A 23,525-nucleotide genomic window follows, 5' to 3' on the forward strand; every position below is an offset into this window, starting at 1 on the left:
CGTGTCATAGAATAGGCTTCAGCCTTCGATGGGAATGAAATTCTGATACACACCGCAAGAAGGATGGACCTTGAAAATATGCTGAGTAAAATGAGTGCACACAAAGGCCAAACACTGTGTGAGTCCACTGCTGTGAGGCACCTGGAGTAGTCAAATTAGTAGAGACAGAAAGTGGGGTGGTGGTTGCAAAGGGCTGTGGGGGGCAGGAGGTGGACAGTGTTAAGTGGATACAGAATTTGGATGATGACCAGGTTCTGGAACTGGACAGTGGTGACAGTGGAGGCCGCTGTGAACATACTTCACGTCAACGAATTACACTTAAAAATGGACAATTATAAACCAGAGACATCCTGCAGGGGAGAGGAGGGAGAGGGATCACAGGGAGGGAGGGAGGAGCCCAGAGGACAACGGTCATGATGCCCTAGAGAAGGAAATTCTATGGGGACTTAACCTGAGGGGGTGGGGGGAAGCAAATATTGTTTAAAAATAAAAAAAAAATGATATATTGTAAAAGGTTAATGTAAAATAATAAAAAAAAAATCCTGCTCAAATGGGAACTTGTGTGTCATGTCTATTTTAACAAGTAAACGCAAACTTTTGAAATGCTAATTAAAATCTCCAGGGGTATCTTGGCAAAACCTGGGAATGGTGAGGGTTGTCTTAGGCAAGCCATTGGGGGAAGTAAATCTCCATCCACAGAGCTAAATGGCAGCCGGCATTTAGCTCATTCTCCCCTCAGAGAACCAGGGTCAAAGCTGCCAGCCAGATCATCTGGCGTATCTTTGTATCTTTTATCACAATAAAAAAACCCCCGCAAAAACAGACGCCTAGATTGCACGCCCACAATCGTGGGCCTGTGGAATTGGAGAGCTTTCGGCTTTGTTGTCAACAAGCTCAGGTGAATCTGATGTGCAATAATTTGAGCTGAGTGAGTTTAACTCTGGTTGTTGGCAGGAGGGGAATGCAGGCGAGTAGTCTCTTGGGGGTCCTCTCGAGGGGGGCTTTTTGAACTCAAGTGTGCAATAAAGTTTTGGGGAGGTGGCTAAACTGCAGATTCTAATGCAGCAGCACTGGGGTGAGGCCTGAGAATGTGCATTTCTAACAAGCTCTCAGGTGCTGCTGCTCCTGGTCCACCGACCAAACTTTGAGTATCAGGTCTCAAGAGAGAGACGGTGGCCATGTCTGTGGTGGGCAAAATGGAGATCTGGCAGGGAGCAAAATGTTGAAACTGATTGTTCCAGATACTGAGTTCAGTGATAAGACATGGATAAGTGAGACATTCAGGTGATTTGCAAATCAGCTTCTGGTTATAGTTCAGATAGACAGGTATGTGGTTTATCGAAAAAACAGAGGTAAGAGATAATCAGCACATTAACTTGTGAGGATTTTGCACAAACCTGCCTGAATTTCCAGACCTTGTGTGTTATATAAAGGACCCAGCTCAGGTGAACACAAGTTAAATTGCCTCATATGTTGCTTCTCCAGGTCCTTCTCATCAAACAAGTCCTGCCCGCCGTCCCAGGCCTTCTCCAGCAGCCCCAGAGTAAAGTACCTCAGGGTTCCCCGGTTCCATCTAGCCCAGCAAAAAAACGTTCACGCTCCTGAATTATTCACTCACAATCCGGCTCTGACTGCTTTCCAGCCTTTAAGTCCACCTGGCACCAGCCCCCAGGCCAGCTCTTCCCCTAGCGAGGTCCTTAGGCAGAACCGAACTCTGAACAGCAGAACCCAACTCTGAACAGCAGAACCAGGGCAGCTCAGCTCTGTGGCTAAGGAATTAGACACTCCTGATGGTGACCCACCCCCGTCTTTTCCTGCTCCTCTAACGTTAGCTGAGTTACTTCAACTCCCCAGAGCTCCAGCTTTCTCACCTGTCACATGGGGTGTGTGGGGGGGGGGCTCCTGCCTTCCAAAGCGGCAACCAGGTGACAGCCACAGCCAGGAAAGTTCTGCTCCACCCCCGGGGCACTGCACACGGTGCCCTAATGTATTTGCATGCCAGGCAGCCCCTCTGCCGCCCTTAGGTGGGTGGCTCCATGCCACGCTAGCTTCTGGGGATTTGTTATTCTCTTGGGCAGGCCGGGCCGGGGTCATGTTTGTTTTCACAGAGTCCCTCGTGATGGGCTCAGTCAAGTTCTAGTGTTAGGGGGAAAAAGATGTCCTAAAGCTAATTCCATACAGGCTTTGTGGACTCCACCCCCACCCTCAGGTCCCAGCCACCTTCCCTTTGGTGGTGATGGGATTTGGAGTTCCCGGTGTCTTTGGCTTTGGCCTGGGGTGGGGTGGAGTCCACGAAGCCTGTATGGAATTAGCTTTAGGACATCCTTTTCCCCCTAACACTAGGCGAACCCCCAAGGCAAGATCCTTGTGCCTGCAGTTCGGGACGCCACCTGCAGATGGCGCGCGCAGCCCTGCCAGGCGTCCAGTCCCGGCGTCCGGGCCGCGCCGCTGCGCTCCCACTACTGGAATTAAGGCCCCGAGATGATTTTCGGGGTTGGGTCCTGGGTTTGGGGCCTGGCATGGAATTTTCCCCACGGGCCTAGGGGTTACCAAGCGGCACGTAGTCTCTGCCCCCTCGCATCTACCCTGCTGACCCTCTTCCCTTGCAAGGGCGCGCCTCTGGGTTCCCACTCGCTGGGGACTCCTGCAATGCAGAATGAATTGCTTTTTGGAAGAAACGTCTGTTCAAAGCCGTGCATCCCAGGGTGGGCCACATGGCGACCCAAGCTGACGGGTGCAACCCGCCCGTTTGCTGCAGAAACCTCTCCCGGCCTCGCCCTTCCTTGCCCTTCCCTGTTCCTCCTCAGCAGCCAGGGGGAGAGCAGGGCGCACACTCACCTTCCTTCCAGACTCCTGGGCCAGCCGCAGGTCTGCCTTGACTTGGGGGGCAAGCGCGCCCCTGTACTTCCTCAGTACACTGCCTTCCCACCGGGGGCTGCGTCTCCTGGCCTCCCTCTCACTGCCCAAAATTTAGCGTCCTGGCGCCCTCCTGGCCCGCCTCTGCTCATGGGCGTGCGCACGCTCAAGTGCCCGCCTCCCCAATTGCGCTAATGGCCCAGCTGTTGAAACCAGGTGAGCTACAGGTGTGCCTGCTGGCCTCTGTGCTGAGCTCCACCCCCTCCACGTGCCCTTTTCACGCCTCCCACCTCTGCTGACCTCACTCCTTGGGGTCTCACTGGCCCCAACTGTCAGTGCAGGAACCTGCCAGACCCCCGGGGGATAGAGCGACTCTCTCTCCATCCCCTCAGCAGGCACCTCTTACAAAACTGCTCCTCAAGGCTCCTGGGGTTGCCTGATTTTAAAGAGAAGGAAACTGGCGTGGAGGGGCTTAGCAGTTGGCTCGCACAGCTGGGCCTTTCCTGGGCCCAGCCCAGATCTGGGAATACAACAGGTGCCCAAGGAGGAATCTTGGCTAATTGAAAGCCTTTTAAAAAGCTTAACGGGCTGAGCTGAAGCCGAGGCTTCTGGGCTTCTCTCCATGAGCGAGAGACGGCCCAGGACAAAGGGCCTCTCTCGCCTCCCTCACCACTGGCCCTCGCCAGATGGGAAAAAAGCCACCACGTAGAAACATAACCTTTATTGCACACGGCGCTGGGTCTTTTTTCATAGAAAAAGGTATTAACACATAAGCATCTGCAAATTGAAGCAACTCCTGGTTTTCTTGGAACAGTAAAATTGCATGCAGTGTCTCTGAGTTGGGATTTTGGTCTTTGTCAAAACCACCTAGATTGGAGGGAGGGTGAGTAGGAGGGAAAAGTTGCTGAGTCTTTGTGCCTCTGTCTCAAAACGAGGTGAGAGAAATATATAGATATATAGCTGGTTCGTTCTGTCTCTCTCTATATGCATATATTTCTCCGCGCCTAGTTTGTGTGTGTGTGTGTTGGGGGGCGAGGGGGAGTTGACTTGTACTGTCAAATTCTTTGTGCCCTGGCTTCATGGAGAAGAAGAAAATAGTTTCATTTGTACAAAAGAGTTCTATGTACAAGCCTTCATGACTTGGGGGGTTTCTTTTCATTGTTGGTTGATTTTTGTCAGTTTAATATAAATAATGCAGGAAAACAGCCAAGTTGGTGTGTGAGGGCTGGAGGTGCAGACAGGTCCACGCGGGGGGCCGCTCTTCTCGCCGTGCCCTACACCAGGGTGTAGGATTTGGAGTAGGCCCCGGCCCCCTGCTTCTGAGACCTCCCTACCCCCGATGTGCTCATCTCAAGAAGTGAGTCCCTGGAGCCCCCCATTTTGGTGTGTGGGCCCCCGGCCCGCGGAGGCTCGGTGCTGGGGGCCGGCGGGGCGGTGCTGGGGGCGGGAGGGGGCTCAGCAGGCGGGGGGCCGGGTGCTGGGGGGGCCGTGCCGGCTGGAGGGGCGGGCATGGCCAGAGTCCTCTGAGGTAAGGTGGCTGTGGAGGCGGCAGCCGGGGCCCCTGGGTGCGGGAGGCCCAAGGGCTTGCTGGCAGGGTCCAGGGTCAGGTGGCGAGCCTGGGTGTGATAGGTTCGAGCCAGGTTTCTGATGGAGGCCTCTCGGGGGGGGACCACAGGGCAGGGCTCGCGCCCGTCCGCCTTCCGGAAGAAGGCCTCCGACTTGGCGTACAGGGGCAGGTTGCAGTAGTCACCTGGAACGGCGGAAGCAGAGCGTGTTAGAGGCGGACGACTCTGGCAAGTGGCATGTCCACCCCATCCTGCCCTGCAGTCTTCTCCCTGACCTTGCACCAGAGCCCCTTGGCATGATGGGTGACCAAGGACTGGCCTCCCGGAGCCTTAGTTTCCTTATCTGTGAAATGGGGACAATCATCCTTTTCCTCCATACTGTCTCAAGGAGCCAGTGAGACGAAGCATGACATGGTGCTGACACCGCAATAGCTGCTGAATAAACCAGGGCTTAGTGACAAGGGGTGACGATCAGCTGGTAGCTGATAACTAGCAGCTGAAGCTACAAGGGTAGCCTAGCTTGCAGCCTTGTAGCTTCAGCTGGTGGGGAAGTCCTTAAGACAAGGCCTCCCTAAGAGCTCTGGCTGCAGAAAGCTGGTCTCACCCTAAAGCAGAAAACACTATCACTTCCCTGCATGGAGTCTGAGTCTGTCCTCTGAGGACCTACAAGTAAGGCCTCGCGTTCACCCCACTGGGGCGCTTCAGATGTCTGAAGCCAGCTTCGTTTCCCCTTCCCTGACCGTGGTCCCTTCTCCTCCAAGTAGAATGATCCTAATTTCTTCAACTGCCTCCACAGGGCAGGCTTCTGGGGCCCCCGCATCCTGACCCCTTGTCGCCTGTGAACTCGCCTCTCTCCTGTCAACTGGGCCGCACCTTCCGGCTGATCTCGGTCCCACCGCCCTCTGACAGGTTAATATCTGCCCACATTTTGCAAATGAGGAAACTGAGGTTCAGGGAGATTAAGTAATTGGCCCAAATTCACACAGCTAGAGGGGTGGGGGTGTCATTTAGGGCTGCCAGTCTCCAAAGTCCTCATACACCCCATCACCCCAGGCTCTTCTCTGGATGGCTCTGAGCACCCAGGTTGGCAAAGCTACTTAACAAGGCCAGTACCAAGAAGTCCAGCCTCTGCAGGATTTGACAGCCTGTAGCTCCACAGCCTGCTTAGGGACAGCCCCTTGCCTGCCCCCTCGTTACCCTAGAAATGACCGCCGACCCTTAAGGGTGTGTGCTCTGGGCAAGCCTTTGGAGCCGTGATGTTTGGCCGCTGTGGGCTGAGCTACCACGAGGATGGCTCCTTCAGGTCTGGGTGAAGTTCAAACAGCATTAACACCAGCGGCCACTGGGCGCCTAACCCCAAAAGGGTGTCCTTCCATCCTGGCATAGCTTCTTATTAGGGAGAGATCACCCCTTAATGAGAACCTACAATGCACAGGCACCTCTATCACTTCTAATGCCCACCGTGACAATGCAGAATAGATGCTGGCATTTGCCTTGGACAAATGAGAATATGGAGGCCAAAGAGTTTCCATAACTTGCCCGAGTTCATGGGGATATTGAAGTTGAGGCAACATGCGGACCCTGACCTGGCGGCCCCCTAGTCCTTGCTCTTTGCACGACCCCAGGCTGCCAAGGAACCTAGCCTGGCAGGTAGGACGCCAGGGCTCAGGAGCAGGGGTCAGGGGAGGGGGTCCAAGCACTCACTCTTGTTGGCCCGGTGAGGGATGGGCACAGCCACGTTTTTGCCCCGGTCAGCATCCTGGGGCTTGGGTGGGGAGGCAGTGAAGCGGCAGATGCCAGGCTCCGAGGGGGTGCTCATGGACGTCATGCTGTCGGCGTTCTCGTTGGTGCCCGTGGTCATCTGGTCGGAGGAACTGTCGGAGATGAAGCACTCGGTGATCTCGAACTTGGCGTGCTGCAGCTGCTCCTCCAGCTTGGCGTGCTCGTAGGCCCGGGCCAGCTCCTCGTAGGTAGAAGAGGCACTCTCGGTGGACACCATGCTGTTCCGCCCTTTGTCTGGGGGGTGGATGCCAGGAGAGTTCAGAAGGGAGCAGTGGGTTGTGGGGAGAAAGGTGTGCATGAGGCTGGGCCGAGCAGCTCCCCTGCCCCTCAGCCCAGCCGCTGTCTGAAGGCCTGGCCGTGGACTAGCTGGGCTCCGGGCACCCTGCCCCCTTCTGTGGAGGCCAAAGTTGCACAGAAATAGGGCCTTTGGCTAACAAAGGGCAGGGCGCCTTTCATTCTTGAACATAAGCAACCACCCCTGGAACACTCAGGCCTATCTGTCTCCAAAAGCAATGCCATGAGCACCATTTTCCCTGGAAGGGTTGGGGGTGGGGATGAAATAAAATCTCTGACCAAGCAAAATGCAGGGATATCAAGTGACTGTGTCACAGCCACGCAGCGAGTGGTCCGAGCTGGTGGGTGGGGGTTGGGAAAACGGATGGGGGAGACGGCCTGCAGGGAACGAGACGGGGGGAGCAGGACGCTGGAGGGCCTGGGCTCACCCGTGTCCTGGGAGAGGCTGGCGCTGTAGCTGTCGCTCTCGGTGACAGTGACACCATGTTGGGAGCCCACAGTGCGCCAGTCGGAGGTGAGGGTGCGGGCGGGCGTGGAGGCCTGGCACTTGGTCAGGGTCCACTGGCTGGAGTACCGGTTCCGTGTGCTGTGGGCTGACTTGACATTCTTCCTGGACACTGGGTCTGCAGAGGGAAGCAAGAGCTAGGACCCTCCAACGGGGGGTACTTGGGCAGCTGGCACTTACCAGAAAGTGGGGAACAAGCCACAGTAGCTCCCTTGGGAACGTTCCTGACCCTACAGTTGTTTCCAGAGAAGAGGGTATAGGTAGCATGGTCCAGGGTACAGGGGTGTAGGTGGCATGGGCCCCACCCACCCCATTTTCCCTTCGTCCTGGGGAAGCACGTCACCTCCTCTCCCACTGTTCCTGACGGTGAGGTCCCTGCCCCGCTGATGTACTCTGACCTCATGCACAGCCGCAGTGCTGCAGGCAGAAGGCCCTTGGAGAACAGGAACACCCACCCCTCCCCGAATTCCTACACAAGGAAACTGAGGCCCAGAGAGGTAGGTGGGTGAGGCGCCCAAGGTCACAGCGAGTAATACACCTGCAATCAAGATCTAAGGACGGCAGCCCTGGGGCTCTTCTATTCTTCCATGCTGCTGCTCCCTCTTATTTCTTATCACCTGTGCCCCATGCTGCGCCCAAGACCCCCCGAGTGGGAGGAGAGCTGGCTCCCTGGGGAGAATGCATACTGGTGCCTGGCCGGATGTCAGACATGTCGATGAGGGGGCCTGTGCTCTGGATGAGGGCTGGATGGTGTAAGGAGACACCGGTGCAAAAACTCTGTGGGTTGACAGCTTGGCTGAACTCGGCATCTGTCACAGGGATGGTGGCTTTGTCGTCCCCTGGGAGAAGAAGAACCATCAGCAGGAGCCTTCCCCTTTGGGCATCATCTTTACCTCCCAAATGCCTGAATATTTTCTGACATTGAAACCCAGAAAGGCCAGTGCGATTCTCCCCATTAGCCAGAGGAGAAAACTCAGCCCCTTGGAGCACCTGCAATGAGTCCTGAGGTTGCTGAGTTGCTGGGCTGCCCCGGCTACTGGCTGGCCTTGGGGGTTGTTGCACGGGAAGCCCATGGAGCGGGGCAGAGCGCTTGCAGCCCCTGCCACTCACCCAGCTGCTTGATGCCCTCCTTGTCCTCGATGAGCAGCTGTACCCTGGGGATGTCAATGTGTAGCCGAGGGCCCTGGGGTGGTCCCTTCACAGGGGTGTCAAAGCTTCGGTTGTTCTTGCTGTGGACAGAAGGGCTGGAGGTGGGTGCCCAGTTGCCATAAGGGGCTGGGGAGGGGTTTTGCAGGAGAGTGGGGTCTTCAAAGCTGGTCAGAGCGGGGGAGTAGAGGAAAGAGGCGGCTGCTACTGGATACCCACCTTATCAACATTTCTGCCAAACTCTTTGCATCTGCAAAACAGTAGAGAGGGGACTGGGTGAGAAAGGAGGCTGGGCAGAGAGACATTTGAAAGAGGCTTCGGGGACAAGGTGGGGTCATTCCCTAAAATGGGGCCAACTTGGTCTTCTGGGAAGAAGAGGGAGAAATGTAAGGGCCTCTGAAGACAGTCCTAAACATGGTAGGTCTCCATGCTTCCAGTTTAGGATTTGACTCAGGTCTAGTCCCATTCCTCAGGTTTTCACATCTAGTAGGGAAGTCCTTCCCAAAGAAGAGAGTCTATGAAGTCCTACATTTGCTTTCGGAATTGACTCATTAAAGAAGACACCATAACAGGCAGCTAGCCTGTGCTTCCAGGCAGCATAAGGACAGATAATCCTTACAAGGTCTCTACTCAGTCATCTGTTGGGGAGAGGAAAGAGTGGAGGATGAAGTAGAGAGGGTCAATGGGCAGCCCCAAATGACTAGGGTGTCTGTCCCCAAAGAGTCCATGGATGGATTTGGAAGCCCTGTTTTGTCTCAGAGGAACCTCGAATTGGATCAGGACTCTTAGGTTAGAAATTGGACTCTTGAAAGTATGCCGTCAGGGGGAATCAAGTTGTGTGACGCATCCAACCATCCAACCATCCACACACCCACCCATTCACTCATCATCGATCCATCCACCTATGAGTCCACTCATTCACCCATCCAACCCAAACCCATCATCCAGCCATTCAACCATCTACCCATCTATTGATTCAACTACCCATCCCTTCAACTATCATTCTATCTGACCATCTATCCATCCACTCATGCATCCATTCACCTTTTCTTTCAACCACCCATCCATTCAACCACCCATGCTTCTACTCCTCTATCCAGCTGTCCATTCAAGCATCCTTCCAACAGCCATCTATCCAACTATCAGTCAATCATCTAATCCTCTAAGCACTCATCTAAACCCTCATCCATGCCATCCTCCATCCAACATCCATCCAACCATCCATCGAAGCATCCACTGATTCACCCATCCAACCCTTAAACATCCTAGGCAGTGATAGTCATTCCCTCTTCTCTGCTACTTTTGTGTTCTGGTTTCTCACGTTAAATGGTGAACTCTATAAGTCCACCTACTCCTTCATCCTTATATCTCCAGTGTCTGACATTATCTTTGATACAGCAGATATTCAATCATTTTTTTTTTCAAATGAGTGAAGGGACATTAATCAACAAGTAGGGGCCAGATACTGAACTTGGCCCTGGAGATATCAAGGTAAATGAGACTCATTCACGCCAGCCTTTGGTATTGGGTGCTGGGACAGGAGATGATACTCAAAATATTTAACACTTGGCACAGCAAGGAAACTGAGTAAGGTCCTGGAGATCTATTCTTTAATGTCTAATTCGTAGGAAAGTTATAGGGTTTGTGAGAGAATGGAGCATTCAGGGTGGAAGGAGCCATATCTAAATACCAACCAACATGGACAAATTGAAATATTTTAACATGGCTGCACCAGTGTGTGCAGTGGAGGAAGCAATGGACAATGAAGGGGGTGTCAGGAGGTTAGAGTTTCCCCACTGGAGTGCACAGGCGCTTGCTCCTGTCCACATGGTCTGTGACCATAAAAGGCGACCACTGTGGCTGAGGTCAGCACCCATCCCAGGAAGGCCACAGGAACCCCCCCCACCTCGGAGCCGCTTCAGTCGCTTCTCCTTCCTCTTCTTGCGCACAATGAAGAGCAGGGCCACCCCCAGCGTGGCCAGGATGACCGGGCAGCCGATGGTGAATAGCTTTTTCACATCGTCTCCCTCACCTTGAGCAGACTTGATGGGAGGGATGGTGCCTGCGGGGGGTGAAGAAGGGAGTCAGATGTCCCCAGGGTGGGGCAGCCCTGTGACCTCTCATGGCGTGTGGTCTCATCCTGACTGTTATTTCCTGGTGCGGAGCCCCACATCCCCCTTTGCTCTCTTTGGCTCTGGTCCCGTCAGAACCATTGCGAACAGTTGTATGGTTTTCATCCTGCATTATGAGACTGATGACTTCCTGGGCCTATTTTAAAATTATCCAGAAGTCTCTCAGAGCTAGTCTGTTGGTGCTCAGTGTTCATTTCCAGAAGGAGGCCTTAGATCCCCCATCCAGCTGATGGAGTGGGAGGGGAATGGTGAGAAGCACAGTGGAGAGAAGCCAGGGCAGTGGGATGCTGGACTGGCTTCCCCAGATGGGGCCAACACCTCAAGACCCTGCGTGCTCTTGCTCTCCCGCCCCACGGGAAATGTCTACTAACCTTGGGTGCCTGTAAGGAAGTAACAGGAAGTTCTGATGGCTTTCTGCCAAACCCGACTGTTTGAAAGCCTCACCTAAGGCATCTCCTTCATGAAGTCTCCCTGTCTCAGCGCCCCCTTCCGATGCTGCTTTTAGTCTATTTGCTTAACACACAGGGAGACCACATGAGGCTTGTAAACAGAGCTTCTCTAGGAACTCTGGCTCCTGCGCACCTTTAATACATGCAATCATTCATGCATGTACACAGTTCGTGTCTAGCTACATGTGTGCATTTATGTGCTCACCCACATGCATGTGCATATATGCATGCGTGCACGTATGTGCATGTGTGTGACTGTGTGTAAGATCTCCCCATGAGGAAGACTCCAACTGGTGCTCACCTCCGTTCCCAGATGCACAAGCAGTTAGATTGGAATCCTGTGACTAGCTCTGGACAACAGAGTGTGCACAGAAGAGACAGGATCACCTCCTGGCCAGGGCAGTAAAGAACTGGTGTGCCTTCTCTAGCTCTTATTTTGGTGACCAGGGAGATTACACGTTCAGGATGGCAGAGCTACAAGATGGTGACCAGCCAACGTTCCTGAGAGCTATGAGATCAAGAGGTGAGACTCTTTTGGGTTAAGCCTATGAGACTCTTTTGGGTTAAGCCACTGGGATGGGCATTTAGTGCTCAGCGGTTACCACAGCCCATGCTGGCACAGGGCTCTCGGAGGGCAGTGCCTCAACCACATCTCCACCTGCCTCTCATCTCTCTGGGGCGCTGGAGAGCCAGGATTGCACCTTTAAAGACCCTCTGTTGTCAGTGTTACTCATGGGCTTGCCCATCTGCCTCTCTGTATGGGTCACTGGTGCCCCTGCCCGCCTACCTGCCTACCTACCAATCTGCTGCTCCTTTTCCTGCTTACTCACCTGTCAGCCTCCCCCCCCCCGACTGTCGTCCTGCCCGTGTTCCCATTTATGTGTCTCTTTGTGTGTCTGCCTCTCCCCAGCTTCCCTGGCAACACCTTGTTCTGGCCTCTGTGCTGTCCCCAGCCGCCCCTGCTGACTCACTGCCATCGTAGTCCAGGGTGGCGAACTGGGCAGTCTCGTTGCCGCAGCCAGCGCTGTTGCAAGCCCTCATGCGCAGTTCGTACCACGTGGCCTCTCGCAGTTCGGTCAGAAACACCTCCCCGGAGCTGTTGGCCCGCAGGCCCTGCCAGGCCCAGGTCCCCTTGGGCCGGTACTCCAGTACGATGGCCGTGATAGGGCAGCCGCCGTTGTTCCAGCCCTGCAGGTTAAGCCGAGCATGTGTGGAGTTGATGTGGGTGAAGAGGTGCTGGTCTTTGCTGAAGGAGGGCTCTGGGGGCCAGAGGGACAGAGAGAGGTTAGAGAGGAGGAGGAGGAATCCTTCATCTGGGCTGGGAAGGATTTCTCAGCATGGCTGGGGCTGCCGTGGCTCCGGGGGTCTCCGTGGCACAGAGGGGAGCAGCTATGTCCCAGGGGACAGAAGAGGAGAGGCTGGTGAGGGGGCGAGCTGCTGAAGGACCTCAGCAAAGGAGGAGGAGAGATGGGGAAGGAAGAGGTGGTGCCCATCTGCCACCCCCACTCAGGGAGGTGCAACGAGTTTCCAGTTTGTCTGCCTGTGATTCCTGCAGATGCTGCAGTGATGAGAACTAGCTTGGTACCCTCTTCCCCGGCCCCAGCATTTTCCACCCCCAGGTCCCGGCTCCTCTGCCCCCGCCCCCCCTCGCTGGGGCTCACCCCGCCCGTGGGTCTTGGCCTCGATGATCTCGCTGATGCGCCCGGAGCCCACGCTGTTCTTGGCCGCCAGCTTCACCTTGTACCACGTGCCGCACTTGAGGCTGTCCAGCTTGAAGGCGCGCTCGCTCGAGCTGATGAACACGTCCTTCCACTCCTCGCTGTTGTCCACCGAGTACTGCAGCACAAAGCCTGCCCGGGAAGTTTGCCTGGCTCAGGTGGGCCCGGGATACCCCCACGGGCCCCCTGGGGGCTGGGTTCCGGGGAAGGGCAGGACGAGTGGGATCTCTGGTCATTGGGAGGGGGCAGATGCTAATTAGATGCAAAACTGGGAGGCCCCGGGGTGAGTGTGACTAGAGCTTGCTCTCTCTCTCTCTCTCTCTCTCTCTCTCTCTCCCCCTGTCCTGTTAGGGTTTTGAAGCCGTCGAGGCGGGGAGTGGAAACAGTTGTAGGGCTTACAAGCGATCCCCTTTGGGCCCTACTCCTCCACCTGTGCTTCTCTGACCCACAGGCTCAGCATCCCCTGGGAGCTTGTTAGCCAATGCCCAGCCCCCTGCCCAGGGCTCCCAATCAGATCTGTTTCTTACAAGATCCCCTGGTGACTTGTATGCATTTCAGGTTTGAGATCCCTCTTCTAGAATTGGTCACAGAGGCCCCAGGGCTACGCTCTATAGTCCAGATGCCCAGGCCGGCATGCTGTCCATGGCCCCTGAGTCACTTCCTTGTCTGAACTGCCACCCACCCCCACGCGGAGGGGTGGGTGATGGCCTCTCCTACCCCTGGTGCCAGAATTCCTTCCCATCACCGCATTCTGGTGCACAGCCCTCTCACCTCGGATGGAGCTGCCTCCATTGTCACCTGGAATCCAGGTCAGGGTGATGGACGAGGCGGAGGTTTTGGAGACGGTGAGGCGGGGCTGGTCCGGGGGAACTGTGGGGGGAAGCCACCAGCCCTCAAAGGGTTAACTTCTGATGATGGGGGGCATGAGGGGAACCTCAAATGGAGCCAGGGCAAGGGACTGGATTTCCCACCCTCTCAGTGCTTCCCTGCACTCACTCACTCTCCTTTCTACCCCGCCCACTGCCTCTTCCACTTGACGCTGTGGGCTGTCCCCATGCGGCTGGCCAACACTTCCTCCCCCTGCGAAACCCCGCACCCCTCCAGCCCTGCCCCCACCCGAGTCCTGGCTGCCTCGCGTGCTCCACCTTGCACCAGGAGGTTGACGATGATGGTGTCGAAGCCCCCGGTGTTGGTGGCCGTGCAGGTGTAGTAGCCCGAGTCCTCGGCCTTCACGGCGCGCAGCAGCAACGTGCCGTTCGTGTGGATGAGCCGGTGTCCGTCCGTGGACGTGGGAATGGGCAGGTGTTCGCTGTGGGGTGGGGGTGGGTTAAGGCAAGCTCCTCCTCCTTGGGCCTCCCCAGGTCTGCGGGCAGACAGAGCTGGGAGCAGAAGGCGGCTTGCTCGGGAGCCTGGGTTGTTGGGTGTTGACTTGGCACTTCCTGGGGGTGTCCAGTAGCCCTGACCTTTCAGCCACTCATGTGTGCATGTGTGTGAGTATCCATGAGTGTGTTATAGGAATGTGCACGTGGGGGAGAATGCGTGTGCCTGTGCATGTGTGCACGGAAGGGAGAATCTTGGCAGCCAAGATGGTGGCCCGGAGGCCAGGCTCTCTGGTGAGCCCAGGAGCCGTGTACTCAGCAGGGACATCACGGGGGAGGGGGAAAACAGAGTCAGCTCCAGATCTCTTCTTCATGGTTCTATTCTGCCCCGCCTTGGGGGTCCCCCACCCCTCCAGCGTCCCGCCACACACCTGTCCTTGGTCCACTTCACAGCGGGGGCAGGATCACCCACGGAATTGCAAGGCAGACGGACATCTTTCATCCAGGGTGTTGTCACGGTGCCCCCAAATGAGATGATCTTTGCTGGGGCTGCAGGGAAGAGAGGATGAGGGTCACCCCACCCATGAACCAGGGGACTTCGTGCTTCTGGGCCAGAGACAGAAGGCAGAGTGAGATGGTTGGGGGGAGAATTGTAGGGGACTGGAGACAGTGGCTCCCACCTGCAAGGTCACCACCAGGTCTGGGGCTAGGGGAGCAGAAGAGCAGAACCACCGCCAGGTCTGGGGCTGGCTGAGGAGAAAGCTGCTGGGGCAGCAGCCCCGCCTGGGGCCAGGAAGACCTGCACCTTGAGCAGAGGATCCCGAGGTAAGATGGCCTCGGCTGGGGCCGAGAAGCCTCGGGGGCCTCTGGGACAACACCAGGTTCTCCAGAAACCTGGTTCTGCCATACGGCTGGCTCCCGAACCTCTCTGTGTCTCAGCGTGTGTGACGTACGTGTGAGTGTGTGTATGTGAGAGTGTGCACGTGTGTGAGTATACATGAGTGTGTTATAGGAATGTGCAGGCGTGGGAGAATGCGTGTGTATGTGTGTGCCCGTGAACGTGTGCATGGAAGTGCGCGTTTACACGTGCATGAGTCTGAGTCTGGACGTTTGTTTATGTTATGAGAGTATGAGTGTGTGCGTTTATGTGTGAGTGTGTGAGTGTGTGTCAGAGTGTGTGTCTGTTCCCCTGGGACAGGGGAACAGCAGTGCTTGTTCTTACCTCGCAGGGTTGCTGTGAGGACAGAAGAGTGTGATGTGTTCTAGAAAGTACACAGCCCCCCAGGGACGGGTTCTGTTTGGTGCCCACGGAGGGAAGGGCCGCCCTGCTTGGAGATGCCTGGGCGCCGGGGCCCTGGGTGTGGGATGGTGGTCAGGGAAGGAGAAGAGTTCAGGGGAGGGGCTGTAGGCCCGAGAGGAGGATGAGAGGAGGAGAGAAATGTTGGGGTTGTTGGAAAGAGCCCACCGTGGAGCCAAAGAGCTGGTCCACACTGCAGCCCATGCCGCTCCCGCCTCCGGGCTTGACTGTAAAGTGGGGCAACAGGCCGGCCAGGAGGGCAGGTGGGGGCCTGGGGCTGCCCTTGATCGACAGATGACTCAGAGCCTGTGGGGGGCAGGGTAGGTGCCCTCTGAACCAAAGGTGGGTCATCCCGGAGAGTGGCTGGGCTGAGGCGGCACCCCATTTGCGCCTGGCCCTGGGGCTCCAGGAATAGGTGGCTGTAGGAGGGGAGGGGGCCAAAAGAGTGGGCCCAGGAAGGCCCAGAGTCAGGGAGGAGGACCTGAATCACGGGCTCGTGTGGCCAGTTGTGGGCCCCAGGGACGGCATGGAGGGGCAGCCTGGCAGCTCAGCGTGGCTGTCGGTCCTGATTTTGGTACTAAAGACTCTGACCAGTCATTCCCTGAAAATTGGGGGTGTGGTGCCCCCATCCACACAGATGACCAGGTCAGGGATTTGGGGGGGCCACTACTTAATGACAAGCACTGTCTCATTTACCCAGTGAATGAATCCAGAGCCTCCTCCATGGGACACTCTCTAAATGTCTGCTGATGGGCTGGGGTTTGGGTACACCCCAAATATGTCTATTAATGGAATGATTCAGCAATTAGTGGAATCCCTTCTGCCTGAGGGATCCAGGTTTGGAATGAGGGGTGCTCTTGGCAATGTCAGCTGCTTTGTGTGAGTAGGGTACCCCATCTCGGTCCACTTTGGGGGGACTGGGCACTGGGCCAAAAGTTCTTCAGTGGGTGGGGGAGGGCTAAGCCCTCTTCTTAGAACTCTGGAGCAGCATTTGAGGGGGACCAGGTGCACCTCGTCTGGGCAGCAGGGCACCTTGATCCTGTTGTGAGGCTTTCTGGGAGTCAGGGGGCAGCAGAGGCCCAGGCTTGGAGGATGCAGGAAGAAGGCAGACTGGCCAGCTCCTCACAGACAGGTCACTGAGAGGGTGTGGGAGAGCCAGAATTCTAGAAGGGGGCTTCTGCCTCGCTGCCGGCCTCCGGCTCCTCACCCTTGCCAGCAGGCTCGATGGTGACCTTCTCGCTGCTGTTGCCCCGGCCCGCAGAGGTGACGGCCGCCACCCATAGCAGGTACTGCTGCCCGCGGTTCAGGTGGGCGATCCTGTAGAAGAGCTGCTCTGGACTCGTCTCATACTCGCTGGGAGCCTGTGGGGTGGAGGCAAAGAAGCACTAAGAACCCGTCCCTCGGCCTCCAGCCTCTAACCTCGACTCTTTCTCAGAGTCCTGGACTCGGAGGAGGGGAGGGCCCGGAGGGGTTGGGGAAGGCAGAGGTCACCCAGTTTGCCCTTCCTGGTGCAGAGCAACAGAGAACAGAGGGTGTGCTGGGCTTGGCCCTGGGGGCTGACGCATGCGCTCTGGACCATGGCTGGGTCAGCCTCAGTTTATCCCTTTGCTCCAGGTGATGGCGACCATGGCTCCGGGTCTTAGGGAATGTGAGGATGCGGGTGAGAGTCAGAGGGAGTCAGGAGACAGGAGGAGGGAGGGTCCTAAGAAAACCCCAGGAAAGGGAGAGTGAAGGAAGAAGCTAAATTACTGGATTTGCCTTATTAGGGCTGTAGACAGGCTCCCCCAGCCGGTCCCCACTCAGAGTCACCTCCCAGCACTGTCATCTAATTACCGATCCTTCCTCCTGCAGGCGGCAAACCCATGGGGGAAGGAGGGGCGGGAAAGGCAACTATGAAAGCTTCACCGGGCAACACTCTATTAATGATTATTAGTGCTATAGATCACCATATGTATTTGTAGGTTATAGAAATCTATAAAAAAATTTTAACCAAATGACAGTTTTGACAAGTTGCCAACAAAACAATATCGGATCCCAGTGGTTTTACCAGTTGCTTTGATGAAAAGATTATGTTGCCTTGGAAACCAGAGGCTCAGATATTGAAATGAATTTGAGAAGCAGCTTTTGATAAGCGCTAGTTTGCAGACCTCCTGTCAGCCCCTTCCCTGGTACAGGCGGGATGGGGTTGACTTTCATTTTATTTTATTTTTTGGTCAGCCGCAGGGAAGGAAAAGGAGGACAGCACCAGGCCCTCTTTGAAATCAGGGCAGAAGTCGAGGGAGGGGGAGCAGCCCCCAGAACAGATGGGGGGCCCTGCGGCCAGAGGGAGCCAGTAATTAGTTATCTCTGCAGTCACGGGATCTTGCACACACACGCTGTCATGCACATGCTCACACACACTGGACATGTAAACCCACGCACACACGTGCCGAGGGACAGACCTCCAGACAGAAATGGGGTCACAGAGGGACATTCTCTGTGTCCCATAGGAGGGCTAAGGGACCCAGTGACTTATGACAGGAGAAGCATCCTTTTTAGTCCTCGGCTGGCTGCAGGGAAATGTTAGGGAGAAAGCACAGGCACCCCCAAGTCCACAGAGTCCTGGAGAACTCCCCCTCCTGCCTTTTTCATGGAGGTCTGGCCTCGAACTCAGGAGGTCCGTGTGGCCGGCAGGAGCAGCTGAGTCCTGCTAGCTGGGAAGCCCCCGGAAGCTATACTCTCTGGGGACTCGGGGGTGGGGGTTGGGGTGTGTGTGTGTGTGTGTGTGTGTATGCAGTTCACATCTGTGCATGAGTAGGGGATGTAGCAGCTTCACATCTGCCAGCGCTTCTTACTAGGCATGTGACCCACAGCATCTCATGATTCCTGGGGCCTCAGTTTTGTCTGACAGCAACACAGCTCTGCCTACCCTGTGTGGTTACAGTGAGGCACAGATAAGACAAGGGTGTGCAAGCCTTCTATAAGTTGGACATGTTCTTCTTTGTGTTTATTTTTCTCTGAGGGTAGAAGTCTATATGTGCACAGGTGGAGAAAAGTTGTGTACTTGCTTGTGTCAGTGTGGGCCTGAGTGTACATTCATGTTCACACAGGGCAGGAAAGATTTGGCTTCTTCTTTAAGTTACTGTATGTTATGCAGATCCTCGGTGCTTTCCTTTTAACCCAGATTCCCCAAGAACTTCTGAAATCACAAAAGCAAACAACTATATTCCCAAATAAAGTTTTAAGTGGATTAAAGGTAAAAAAATATGAAAGAAGCTTTAGGTAAATTTATCTGTCTCACTAATCTCAACATAAAGGCAAAAATCATAAATGGACATGACTGATACATTCAAATTATAGAAAAAGGAAATCTACAGTATATAAAAATAGAATTAAAAGATAAGCAATGAATACTGGCAAATATTTGCTACCTATATGATCAAAACCAGTTATTACCCTTAACATGTAAAGAGCACTCACCAGTCAATAAGGAAAAAAACCCCAAACAACCCAAATAAAAAATTGGACAAAGAACAAGAATCTTTGACAACTGGCCAAGAGGAAAAAACCAGCCAATAAACATATAACAATATCTCAAAGCACTATAACTCAAAAATCCTACTGGCAAAAATGAAAAAAATATAATATCTTGGATCAGCATAGTTGCACACTGGAGAAAAACTGGTACAAACTTTCTGAAGGGTAATTTGCAAAGGTATATGCAAACCTTAAGAATAAGCATATTCTGGGCCTCCCCTGGTGGCGCAGCGGTTGAGCGCTGGGCTGCAAAGCTGCCCGCAGTCTCTGCAGCACCGGTTCGATTCCTGGCTGCCAGGCGAGGGTCCCACGTGGCACGGCAGGCCTCTCCTGCTGTGCCCACTGCGCCCCTCAGCAGTGTATTTCGTCAGACTGCCTGTTCTGTTCCCCAGTCTGGCTCTGGTCAATTCTCTCACCCTCCCGTGCTTCTGTCTATACCCAGTGCTTGTATAAATAAATAAATACATCTTTAAAAAAAGAAAAAAAGAATAGGCATATTCTTTGTGACCCAGGAATTCTTAAATTTACTATAAGAAAATAATAAAGTAAAATCATATGAAGAATGTTGAATGAGGGCCTCCCTGGTGGCTCAGGTGGTTGAGCGCCGCACTTTGAGGCTGTCTGCAGCCTCTGCAGCACGTGTTCGATCCTGGCTGGCTGGGGGGAAATCCACATGGCGTGGCAGACCTCGCCTGTCGTGCCCGCTGCTCCCCTCAGCAGTGTATTTCATCAGTCTTTCTGTTCTGTTCCCCGCTCTGTCTCTGGTGAATCCTCTCGCCCTCCCACGCATCTGGCCTGTACCCCGGTTCTTGTATAAATAAATAAATAAAAATCTTAAAAAAAAGAATGCTGAATGAAGCATTATTGAAAATTTGAAAATAGATTGAATCTAGATTAACGGGGACTGGTTAAATAGAGTATGTACACATAAGCAATCAAGATCATGTTTTAAAAGTGTATTTGATGGTGTAGTGAAGTGCCTCCATCATGGAAAATGCAGATAACACTAGGTAACATTTAATTTTAGTCTTACATAAAAAGTCCATAAATATGTACAGATCAAAGACTGCAAGGCTATAAACCAACACATTGTTAGTTTTTATCTTTAGGGCATGAAAGTACAAGTAATTTTTACTTTTCTCTCTACTCCTTTATATATTTGCAGAATTTTCTACAATAAAATTGACTTATTTGGATAATCAGAGAGAAAACCACAAACGTATTAACATGTTGCTAAGATTTCTAACAGAACTCAAGGCAGTGCTGGCCTCCCCAGGTTGAGACTGGCTGGGAGTCAGCACCAGTTTCCTGAATTGATTTATTTTGAGGAATACCCACCCCCACCCCCAGGCTGTTAGTGATTCAGTCTCGAATGTGCACTATTACATGTAGTGACCACACACACACACACACACACACACACACCCCAGGCTGCTAGTGAGTCATTCTTGAATGTGCACTATTACATGTAGTGACAATGAAGTTCCAGGCACAGTTACGGCAGCTGAGCCGCTGCCACTGTGTCCTCCCGGGTCCGGGGAGCCTCGGGAGCGGGACGGCTGAGCGCCATTTTTGCCTCCCTGTGTGATGGAGGATGAGAGGCGACCAGCGTAGGACCAGCAGGCGTAGAGGTTCACACCTCCTCAAGCGGATGTCAGGATGGTGACAGACTTCTCGTAAGGGGAGTCTAGACATGACAGGGGCATGAGTGAGAGGAAGGAGGCGCAGAAGACGTGGCTGAGAATGTTTATGGGAATGGGCACAGCCACACAACAATGGCAGGGCGTCTGCACCGAACACCTGATGCCTGCAGACCCCAGGACACCAAAGTCTTCTCCCAAGTGGAAGCCCAGTGGGAAGGCCCCGCAGCAAGAGACACCGGTGAGCTCCCTCAGCAGCAGCCATCTGCACAGCTCCACACGGAAAACACCCACACGTGCACCCTTGGAGAGCATGATGGGCGAGAGGTCATGACAGACGCACACAGTGGAGCAGGACACAGAGTGAGTGAATGCCCTCTACACACAGCGCGACGGGTGCAAGTCACAATTCAACATCAAGTCGAGAACAACAGGCTGGACCAGCGGTCTGACTCCATTAACAGAATCCACAAAAAGAGGCCGTGCTAGTCTTGAGTCAGGCAGGAGGGTGCCCTGGCAGGGGAGGGTGGTGACAGGAAGGGGCACAGGGTCTCCGGGGGGTGTCGTGATGTGTGACACTCCCGGGTGTGTGTCGTGCCACCTCACGGAGCTGTACTCTCCTGGGCGAGTGGCCCTGAGGGCAGAGAGAAGATGGAGTCACTGAAAAGATGTTTCTGGGCTTTCCCTTTGGTGAGAGAACTCTTGCCTCACTGACCAGGAGCCGGGCCACCCCTGCCTGCAGGGTAATTCAGAAAGCAGCAAGCAGAGGAGGAGATGATGACGCAATCACCTAGCAATTGCAAGGCAGCTTTCTTGGCTGCCAGAAGCTTCTCTGCAGATGCTCGGACTGCTGTCAGATTTCAAGTTGCTGATGGAGGAAGCTGGCCTCCTCCTGCTCCTTGCTTCCCACGCCTGAGCACATCTGGACCATCCTTGTGGTCCTGGGGTGTGTGCCTCTTTGCCTCCCCCTCCCCAGACTGAGGGCAGGTGTCTTTGTGCCTCAACTAGGACAGGAGTGCCCCAGCATAGCCACCAGGTCTGGTCGAGGGGCTGGGGATCAGAAAAGAGGCAGAGAGCAGGACGCATACTACGAATACCGGTGCATAACCATCGACTTCTCCTCCCCCTCCACGGCCCCTCGAAGCCTCTGAGAACCAAGAGGAAGGGCAAGAGCTAGCCTGGGGTCACCTCCTCTGCTCCCGGGGTTTGGGTAGACTTTGCAGCCCCCTCAGCTGGGAACCCACCAGAGCAAGATGTCCTGCCTTCTCCCAGCTGTCCCCCACCTCTTCTCCTGAGTGCAGTTGGTTCCATGCCAAGGAGGCCACCCAGGGCAGAGCTGCAGGGGCACCTCTGAACCCATGGGCGATGATGATAAGGGATTCGTCTCCTGGGGCCATGGCACAGCCAAGTCCCAGTCGACAGGTGCCCTCAACTCCTTTTCAGGTCTGCTTGGTTATGACCCTGAATCAAAGCAGCTCAGGGTCTGTGACAATTTTGTAGCCCCTGGAATAGAGGACTGACCCCAGAGGGGCCCTGGGTATGGCTTCAGCTATTCTTGGGATAAGAATGAGCCATGCCCTGTTCTTACCCACAAATCCAGGTAGGAGTGCAGACACAAGCAGCCCCAGAGCATAGCTTGGAAGCCAGCTGATATACTGGCGTTTTCCTTTCTCCTGTCCCCCTCATTATTCCATTCTGAGCCCCACTTACCGGCTGGCCAGATCCAGGGCTGGAGCAGAAGATGGTGTACTTGCGGATCACCCCATTGGGCTTGGTGGGGGGGAGCCAAGACACAACAACGCTGCTGGCGGAGGAAGGGACAGCTTTGATGCCAGCAGGGGGACCTGGAACTGAGCAGGGAGAAGACAAGGTCAATTTATAGAGGGGAGGAGCACAGCCTTTGGGAAAGAATGTCAGGGTGGGGAGAATAAACCAGGTCAATCTGGGAGAGCTTTCTGGAGGAGGTGTCCCATGGTTTTGGTTTAAAGAGGGAGGTTCTAGCACAGCAAAGGGGTGAGAGGACAAAGCCCCTCATTTGGGTTTGTAACAAAGTCTCTGAGAGGAGGCATTACAAGTGGCCAGCTGCAAAACTGTTTGACCAAGGACTTGGGACACACAGGAGAGAAACAGAATCCATGAAGAAGTCCTTGTGACACTATAACCCTAAACTGCCTCCTGCCCACCTTTCCCTGCATGCCTTTACTAACTACAGGTTAGTATTTAGGCCAGCTCTGCTGGTTACTCTGTTCTCTTTGACCTGTGAGCTCCTTGGGGCTGAGGACCCTAGAGACTCATGGAGCAGACCTCCTCTTGAATTCAGGTGGAGCTGGTGGTCAGCCAGTGGGTGGCTGTTTCTTGTCAAGTGCTGGGCGCTGCCCTGAGGATAATGATGGCTAAACTTATTTTCCGGAGGAAAAGTCTACCTATGAATTGGCTGGTAAATAAATCTACCCTGAGTGGGCCCCAACTCATAGGGACTCTGAGATCTTGCTGCCCCCACCTCCAGGCTGCCTGGCTCGCTGGGACCCTGGAGGCTTCCTGTCCTCACACTCCTGTTCTCTCCCCTTCTGGGAGCTTTTAAGCTCCTGTGAGGATGGTGATGGTATCCTACTCAACTTATTTGATCTCTCTGAGCCTCAGTTTCCCCTACCTAATCAATGGACACAATAACTACCATATCCAAGGTTTGTAGTCAGAATTAGTGCCAGTGAAAATAAAGCACGGGTATATAAGACACTCAATAATTTGTAACAAGGATTAATTTTGCATTCCCTCCCCTGACTTTTGGCTTCTAGCACCTGCCTCATTTAAAAAACTATTTAACAAGTAGTCAACGGTTGTGGGTTAAATGGAGATCCAGTATCATCATCCATCAAGGGTCCTGAAGCCCAGGGCTGGCAATCATCCTGTCTCCCTCCTTCACCGTGACAGCCCGCCTCTCCACCTCTGCCAGGTGTCTTTACAGTTGTGGGCTGCAGGGGTCCATGGTCAGCCACTGGGGCCATTGTACTATTCAAATCACCTCTATCCTTGCATGTCTTCTTTCTTTATTTTTTAAAGATTTTATTTATTTTATTTATGCATACAAGAACCGGGTACAGTTCAGATGTGCAGGAGGGTGAGAAGATTCACCAGAGACAGAGTGGGGAGCAGAACAGACAGACAGACCAAAATACACTGCCGAGGGGGGCAGTGGGTGAGACAGGAGAGGTCTGCTGTGCTATGTGAGAATCTCCCCTGCCGGCCGGGAATCGAACCCGCGCTGCAGAGGCTGCGGACTGCTTCACAGTGCTGCACTCAACCCGC

The 23,525-nt window shown here is 54.3% G+C and overlaps 1 protein-coding gene across 2 annotated transcripts in view; it reads right to left on the minus strand.

Moving 5' to 3' along the window:
- Positions 1-4,130: 4,130 nt before the first annotated feature.
- DSCAML1 (DS cell adhesion molecule like 1) overlaps positions 4,131-23,525 on the minus strand; it is a gene marked incomplete at its 3' end in the record, with an annotated part of 305,163 nt that continues 285,768 nt past the window's right edge. The window contains exons 20-33 of one of the 2 annotated variants that reach the window (XM_084251220.1): positions 21,930-22,069; positions 16,271-16,424; positions 14,198-14,315; positions 13,593-13,756; positions 13,219-13,317; positions 12,391-12,579; positions 11,701-11,988; positions 10,055-10,210; positions 8,368-8,398; positions 8,113-8,231; positions 7,689-7,841; positions 6,926-7,120; positions 6,126-6,437; positions 4,131-4,606 (exon numbers count right to left, since the gene is read on the minus strand). In XM_084251220.1, coding sequence (XP_084107346.1) covers positions 4,131-4,606; positions 6,126-6,437; positions 6,926-7,120; positions 7,689-7,841; positions 8,113-8,231; positions 8,368-8,398; positions 10,055-10,210; positions 11,701-11,988; positions 12,391-12,579; positions 13,219-13,317; positions 13,593-13,756; positions 14,198-14,315; positions 16,271-16,424; positions 21,930-22,069 — 2,594 coding nt within the window. Of the gene's footprint in view, positions 4,607-6,125; positions 6,438-6,925; positions 7,121-7,688; positions 7,842-8,112; positions 8,247-8,367; positions 8,438-10,054; positions 10,211-11,700; positions 11,989-12,390; positions 12,580-13,218; positions 13,318-13,592; positions 13,757-14,197; positions 14,316-16,270; positions 16,425-21,929; positions 22,070-23,525 lie in introns of both variants that reach the window. The other variant, XM_084251219.1, reaches the window with a different exon arrangement.

The sequence above is a fragment of the Talpa europaea genome (assembly GCF_964194135.1).
Source record: "Talpa europaea genome assembly, chromosome: 12".
NCBI classification, from domain to species: Eukaryota; Metazoa; Chordata; class Mammalia; order Eulipotyphla; family Talpidae; genus Talpa; species Talpa europaea.